General features: G+C 39.8%; 1 protein-coding gene across 3 annotated transcripts in view; it reads left to right on the top strand.

Moving 5' to 3' along the window:
- KRAS (KRAS proto-oncogene, GTPase) overlaps positions 1 to 3,263 on the top strand; it is a 56,506-nt gene extending 53,243 nt beyond the window's left edge. For 2 of the 3 annotated variants that reach the window (XM_019515692.1, XM_019515691.1), the window contains one exon: positions 923 to 3,263. In XM_019515692.1, the coding sequence (XP_019371237.1) occupies positions 923 to 1,039 (117 nt within the window). In that variant the 3' untranslated portion in view covers positions 1,040 to 3,263. The remainder of the gene's footprint in view (positions 1 to 922) is intronic. The other variant, XM_019515690.1, reaches the window with a different exon arrangement.
- The last annotated feature ends 4,980 nt before the right edge of the window (positions 3,264 to 8,243 follow it).

The following is an 8,243-nucleotide window of genomic DNA, read 5'->3' as shown; positions in this document are numbered from 1 at the left end:
TTTTTTTTTTTTTTTTTTAACTCAAGAGGTAGAAATGTGTGTGTGAACTGTAAGACTACATTTCTACACCTGCTTCTGCAAAGTGTGGTTTACCACACTTTTATGCTACCATTTTATGTTACCTTCTACATGTGTGACAGTACATTAAGAGCAGTGGAGAATTGGAGCCATCTTTTTAGCCAGATGAAATGCAATATAAAACTGACAACTTTCAAAACCAGTTTCCAAGGCTAATACAGATTTCTCAGTGACAACTTTTCAACTTAATTGTTTAGGTACAGTTTTTATAATATTGGACAAAAATCTGTTTCAAACTAAATCTTCAGGGAGCTATTTATAAACTAGATCAACTTTTTGTTTCTAAAAAGCTTGAAGATTCTCCGTTGCTTCTGTGTATCAAGGTACAAAAATACGTACAGCTATAAAAATACTTTTCAGTGAATAAATTAAATGTGCAGTGGCTTTACATGAATGGTATCAGCAGTTATATATTCTATGTAGTTTTTCAAACCATATGTTTAATTTTAAATAAAGTGAATGCTTTTAATCTTGACAAGAAATGCTACAAAGGCAAGGTCCCTGGGAACTTCATCCAGTGCTGAGACATAGTAGAGTTTCTTCATCCAGTGCTGAGACATAGTAGAGTTTAATTGCAGTACTTCCTCAGTGGGTGTTCAGTTAATTTCCTTTGACATGTATACCTATGCTATTGTCCTTGGCTACTGAAAATATTAACACTTTTTCCACCAGCTTTCTGGTATATTAGTATAGTATAATCAGAGCTAAACAAACTTCTCCCTGACAGAAATTGTAAAAATAAGAATGGTTATAAATCTCTAGCCTTATTTAAACAAATTGTATCCAATTAGTGCACAAATTACGTTAGTTTAATCTCAATGTAGCCATGTGTATTTCCTTTCAGGGTGTCGATGATGCCTTCTATACATTAGTTCGAGAAATTCGAAAACACAAGGAGAAGATGAGCAAAGATGGTAAAAAGAAGAAAAAGAAGACAAAGACAAAGTGTATAATTATGTAAATACAATTTATCGTTTAGTCTTTAGACGTACTTAAGTGATTTTTTTGTACATTACACTAAATTATTAGCATTTGTTTTAGCATTACTTAATTTTCTTTCTGCTTCATGAACCTGTTAGTTTTATCTGAATGCTTGTTTTAAATGACAGTGGTAACATTATTCCTCTTAAGTGCCAGTATGCCTGTGAAAAAACAAACAAACATGAGAATTGTCTTTTTTGGTGCATGCACAGTTACTAACTTCCTATTTTTCTTATCAGTTGTGAACTTTTGTTCTGTGCGCAAACAATAATGAAGTAATGGTCCACAGGTTGTTTGGTTTTGTTTTTTAAAACATGGCTTTTACTGTGTTTTTTTTCTTTCCCTCTAATCTGGTTGGGTAGAAAGACTAGCTAACAAAACAGACTTTTATTTCCAACATTTGTTTTCTTTTATTCTAGACTGACTGCAATATTGAGAGACCAGAAGCCTTTTTATAGTCTTCCTATAGATTCTGCTTTTAGGCATCTAGTCTTGTAGCATTTCAGATCAACTTTAATGAATGTAAAGAAGTAACTTTCACAAAGTTTTTCACTGCAATTTGTCATGGTCATTCTTTAAATGCTATATTTTTTCTAGAAAAAAAAAATTAAAAAAAAGACGACAATGCACATCTGGCAATGGAAAAAGTAAAAGTTCTGATTAGATTGAGTTGCTCTGGTACTGCATTGCTTTAAGACTTCCACTAAATTTTTGGTTTTTGGAAGACCTAGGGTGAAGTCCTACCTCTTCTGAAGCTGGTGGAAAACCTCAAAGTAGCTTCAGTAGGTCCAAGATCTTGCCTTTAGTGTCTCTAACAAGTATGGGAGCGCCTTAACAGATTAGTTAATTCAGTCTCTTAGATTTAATTCATATATGAATTCCAAGTTTATCCAAGAATGAGGTCAAGACCTCTTGGCCATATGGGTGCCAATTCTGCCCCTCCTTCCCCTGTGACATTAAATATTTCCAAATGCCTAATTTGTATATAATAGGAGGCATTTTAAATTCTAGTAACCTCTTTAGTTTCAGTAATTGAATAAGCTTGTTATTCGGCTGCTTCATGCAAATTATTTGAAAATCCATTGTGCCATAAAAATGGTGATATGGAATTTGCACAGACATTCAGTAGACATAGTTGAGATCATGGTTTCCAGAATCAGTGTCATTTTGTGTGATTCTTGTGAAGTGTTAATCCCCCTACCCCTCCAATAAAGTTGGTTAGTGACATAAAAATGTCAGGGTTGTTTCACAACCAGGTTTGTCAATGTTGTTGTATGATTTCTGGTTGGAATTGATGAATTATTTTGAAGTTTTAAATGGTAGTACTGCAGTAGTTTGAGTTATCAGCACTGAAGTAAGTCAGTAATTCTAGTGTTGTCTATTCTTGTGATTTTGTGAGTCTTGTAGTATATGACTTTTTTTTTTTTAAGCCCCAGCTCCTGGATCTGTAAGTTTACATGAGAATCTCAGCTTCCTTTTTTTTTTTTTTTTTTGTTTGCTTTTTAAGAGAGCAGTTAGCCGTTGTTGCAAAGTAAGGATTGAAAACATAATCGCCCCAGTGTATTTTAAAGGATAAAAGAGAAGATTAGATAAATACGAAACAGTTTTTCTTTAAAGCCTTGTGATGTTTTGGGAAGCCTGATTTGTGAATTCTGAAAGTTCAGAATAGGGAAAAGCAGTATCGTGTATCCTAAGTTTTATATCAAAACTTTTAATTGGAGTTTATATACTGAGTTGATAGAGTAGGATTTTAATGCACCAGTGTAACTTGAAGCCATGTGTATGAGTATGCAGGATTACCTTTTTATTTCTACCCACAGAGCAGAGGTGGTCACATTTGAAGGAAGCAAAAAGTATCCTAACTGGATAGCTCTTAAAGTTGGCTGAGGAAGTAATAAGACTACTACCTTAATAGCCTTTAAGATTTGGGTCTGGGAAAGAATGTAAAATTCTTTGGATGTGGGTAATGCTACCCTTCATACTGCTTACAATACTGAAAGATGATCATAGGAGAACCTAACCATATATTTTAAATAGGACCAATAAGAAATGAGAACAAATACCTATAGATGTTGTAAGCCTCTTCTATTCACAATTTCTAAGGTTAAAACATATTGAAGTTGAGAGTTGTGTTGGTTGTCTTTCCATATTTCAGATGCTACTATCAATGTATTTTGAATAATGTAGCAGAAGTGGATGGTGTTAACAAATGCATGAAATGAAATATAAAGACTCATGATTTGTAACCGAGTCACACGGCATGCCAACTTGGGTCTTGTCTAAACAGTTCATGCACTGGCTTAACTAAATCCTTAGAAGACTATTGTAGTCTTCTGTGGATGTAGTTTTTTCAATATGAAGGCATACAGTAGGGCTTTGTGAAGCTTCAGTGGCTGATTCAATCTGACAGATTCGGCCTGATTCAGTGGCTGAATCTCTGAATCCAGATCGAATCCGGAGACCCTTTAATCTCTCCTAATCGAATTGGAACCCTCCAAATCGATTCAGAAAGATTCGACAAATCAAACATAGATACAGTTTTAAATGTTTTTTCTACATACCTCAAGGTACCGGGCGGCTTATGAATGCTGAGATGCTGGGGCAGATGGAACGTCCCACTGGATCACAGGGGGTCCCCAGCAGTACTTCAGTACACTTCCAGGTCTGTCGGGGAGCGCACTGGCTCTCCCCCCACCTCTTCTGGCTCAGCGACTGGTGCCTCCTGGATCTGGCAGGGCACCTGAGATTCCCCCATGCTTCTGTGGGATGCTCCACCCTCCCCACCATCACAGCATTCACAAGCTGTGCCTGGTACCTCAAGGTATGTAGAAAAACACTTAAAGCTGTGTCTATGGCTGATTCACTGAATCAGCATCGAATCTTCAGAATCGACTAACTGAATCATTGTCCCCAATTTGGGCTGAATCCAAATTGAATATGGCCCATTTTGCACATCCCTAGTATACAGCTTATTTTATCTAGTTTATTCTGTAAACTATCAGTTTTGTTAAATTTGGTACAGAAATGGTTTAGAATAAGTCCTTTTGTGATTTTTCACAAAACACTTGTCCTTGCCAGTATTGTGCAGTTTTGTCCTAATATTTGTAGAGATTTGGTGAAGCATGTTGGATTGCAGCTTGCACAAATTGATCTTTTAATTATTCTGATGTCTTTCCCTATTTGAAATGCTTTAAAAAACATCCAGATACTTTTTCTGATGGTAATTACAAAATGAACATGCAATGACACTTACTACATTAATACACTAGATTTCCATGTGTCAGGGAGTAATGCCTTATAGTAGCTTTGTGTAGCTTGATAGACAATCCGTATAAAAAGGTTGTCATGTATCTCAGAAGTTAAAATTGTTTTTGTTTGTTTTTTAACCATCACAGTAGTCCTAAAATCTTGAGTGACTTAGATCATGAGAAATTTAATAGTCCAGCATGCATTACAGCAATATTGTTTTTTCCTATACATAAATACTGTTATGTAAACTTCAAGTCTTTTGTTTGTACTATGAAGCAATGCAGCTGTTACTTTCAAAGGACACCAAGCTGTAAGCAAGTCAGGGTTCTTTTTATTTGTTTGGTTGGGATTTTTTTCTTAATTCTACATAAAGCTACATAAGCAGTGAATCTTTCCTAACTAACATTTCTTAATTCCACTGTCTTGTGTTTTCATGTTGAAAATACTTCTGCTTTTTCCTCTCCAGTGCCAACTTCTTACTAGAACAATTTCTTAATGTAATATGTTTACCTGGAATGTATTTTAACTATTTTTGTATAGTGTAAACTGAAACATGCACATATTTGTACATTGTGCTTTTTGATGTGGAACATATGCAGTGTGATCCAGTTTTTACATCATTCAACTGCATGACCAAGGAATGTTGGTCATACCAGATATTACATTTTTTTTAAAAATGACCACTGTTTAAACTTTTTAATGTTGTTTTATAGGAGTATGTGCTGTGGGGTGATCTGGAATTTGTCATTTTTGTCAAACTGTACTGCTCCTATTTATTGTAATGTAATAAAAGATAGTTATTGTGAGTCTTTGCTGTTTAATTTCCTGCTGCTTTGAAGAATTTAAGTGCTAATGTCTTATAGTTCAATAGCTGACCAACTTCATGTGTTTTAATAGCTTCCATCTCAATTTCCTCTTACGTATTTAATTGCCAGCCAAACTGGCCTTGTCTCTGCCCATCAGTGTTTGTACAAAGAAAACCTATTTTACTTTGCCGTAAGCCATTCTGTCCAGAGAAGTCTTTCCTTATGAAAGCTTCAGTGAATAAACTGGGGCATAACACTAGGTCAGTGATTTGTCAACTAGGGTGATGCAAGATCCTTTTTTAAGGGTGACCAGCACCTAGCCCCTGGTGTGAGGGAGGTAAGTGCTCCCAGCATCCTGTGGGCAAGCAGTACCTGTAGCTGCTCCTCTGGAAACTGCTGCTGCTGCCCTTCACCTGCTGGCAGTCCCTGTGTTGGCTGCCCCCATACTCCAACACTGCACTCTGCCATGGGCGGCTATGAGGACGTGGAGCTGTGCTTCTCAGTCTGGCTTGTGTCTCTCTCCCCCTCCTCCTTCTCCCATGCCCCCTTAGTTGCTTCTTCCATGCTCCCAGGGCCAGCAGAAGGGGCTTTAAGGGTAAGTGACTCTGGTTGCCAGCCTGAAAGATACAAGAGGAGCAACTTCAGCAGAGGGAGTGCCTTTATTCTCTCAGGTATATATGGGGCAGGAAGAGGGTAGACAGAGTGGGACACCACGTTTACTTGGCATCTGCTAGATCAGTAGTTCTTGACTTTCTTTTAGCCTCAAGGCCCTTTCCAAAACTTTGTCAAAGGAAGAGGGAGAGCAGGTTAGGCTGTGAAGATCAGCAACAGTGCAAGGCAGGGAAGGGGCCACATCAGTCCAAACTGCTTGATGTTTATCCCCCTTGCCGCAGGCCAGATCTAGTCACTTTGGGGTCTACATCTGGCCTGTGAGCTGTAGTATACTATAGACTGTTAGTCAATCTCTTTAAATACACCTTCAGTGTATTGTTCCATGTGGAGAGTGTTAGTAGCACTGCTATGTTTATTACGGTTTTTGCACACAATGGAAAACAGTCTCATACAGCAACTATTTCCAGTATTAACCATTTGAGATATTTTCCAAGTTGGGTGACTGCCTCAGGCTGAACTTCTTTCAGAATAGTTCAGCAGTTTGAATTTGGCTGATACTTTTCAGAGATGGTTATTAATTGAACACCCAGGAAACTGAATGCCTGATCCCACAGGTTTCTGATGCATAGAAGTGCTGAAGCTATGCCTTGGTGTAGGAAGTGCTAACTATTCTAAATGCTAGGTCCTAGGTTTCTCAAATTAGGTACCTAAGCTTAGAGGATGTTTCTAGCTAGGGTATCTTTTCTTCGATTCCCAACCTGAAGAGTGGGTATAATACCTTCTCTCAATACTGTGGTGATGTCTGAAGCACTTGCTACAATATACTGGTGATGACCCCCCCCAAAATAACAATTCTTTATTCAGAGTAGGGTATATATAGGGTGTAGCACATGAAGCCAGACCTTTGAACAAGAAAACAAAACTAAATAGTAGCTCTGTTAGTGAACAATAACTATTTTACTGCATTAAGGCACAGATTCAGATGCATAAATTTCACACAGTCCAGCAAAGAACAATGAAAATGATTGGAGAAACATGATGTATGAGGAAATGGTGCAAAAAATAAAATTTTATTTTGGAGAAAAAAGAGACTGGGTGGGATTTGATAACAGTCTTCAAATCAGGGCTGGGCAAAACATGGCCTATGGGCTGCATCTGGCCCACGGCTGCCCCCCCACCATGCTCCACATAGGCCTGAGCTCCACTCTCTCTTGTTGGGGCAGCCTATACTTCCACAGGCCCAGGACAGGACAGCTTCTGGTGGCACTGTTCCCAGTGTGACTGCAGCCAGCTGGATGCTCCTTTGTTCCCCTCACCTCCAGCAGGAGCAGCTGAGTTGAAGACCGTCCCCACCCTGAGCAGTGCAGCAGAGACAGGAACAGGAGCAGGAGGAGGAGCAGCTGCTGGAGATGAGTGGTGCATAGCAGCACCTTGCTGGCTGCAGCCACATGGGGAACTGCACGCTTGCTGGGGCTGTTTTGCTCCCTTAATCTCCAGCTGTGGCTGCTGCTCCTACCCCTGCAGTGTCTCCCTAGGTGGATAGGAAGCTTCAGCTAAGTGGCTCCTGCCCAGCGCACACAACTATGGCTCTAGCTCTCAGCCACCTGCTCTGCCCACCTGCAGGTGGCTGCTCGTTGTGCCAGGTGGGTGGCTAATGGGCAGAAGGCAGCTGGGAGCTAGAGCCAGAGCTTCGCTTGCTGGGCAGGAGCTGCTTGGCTGAAGCTTCTCACCCACCTGCTCATATGTTGTCTTTTTTAGGTCTTTTTGGAGGTGGTATGATTAGAATTATGGAATTGCTTTGAATTTCCATATGTTAGCTGAATTGGTGTGTAACTGCACATTCTCGTGTGCAGAATGAAGAATGACTTTGTTGTGAATTGAATGAGCTGCAGTTAAACATACACAGAATGTCATAGATTTCTTAGATAAGTAATGCTCAAGAAATCTAGTTCAACTGGGGATTGAACCTGTGACTCAGCTAAATTGTCTTGGGGGGGAGGGGGTGCACACTTTAGCTCACAGTTCAGAGGTATTTAAAGGAGGACAATGGATCGGCACATCTCGAGGTAGAAATAGCTGTCACTGAACCAAAGCAAAATCCCCACAGCAGATCTGCTTTACTAGGTGACGCACCTTGCCCCTTGTGCTAAATCAGGCCCACTGCCTAATGCAGAACAAGGGGCAGTAAGTTTCCCCTGCTTGGAGATTTCCTGGGTTCCTTGTTGCCTACATCAGGACCCACGCTGACCAATGCCTTATGTGGAGACACAGGTCTACATAGGTACTGGTGCACAGAGGCACCAGGCTGACTAATCTCTATTGATATGAAACCCAATGCCTGTATGTTCTCTATTTTTCTCTTCAAGGATTCCACCCACTGTCACCTATTATAGTCCAGGATGTGGGTGGGTGTGGGGGCTGCTTAGGAAGGGGGGGTCCCCTGCATGAATACTGAGTACCACCAGCGGCTGCCATGCACTGGTGGTGGCAGGAGTGGTAAGTGAGGAGCTCCCGCAG

This window comes from Gavialis gangeticus, unplaced genomic scaffold (genome assembly GCF_001723915.1).
Source record: "Gavialis gangeticus isolate Ggan-Ray unplaced genomic scaffold, GavGan_comp1, whole genome shotgun sequence".
NCBI classification, from domain to species: Eukaryota; Metazoa; Chordata; order Crocodylia; family Gavialidae; genus Gavialis; species Gavialis gangeticus.
This window is presented reverse-complemented; position numbering and strand designations above follow the sequence as displayed.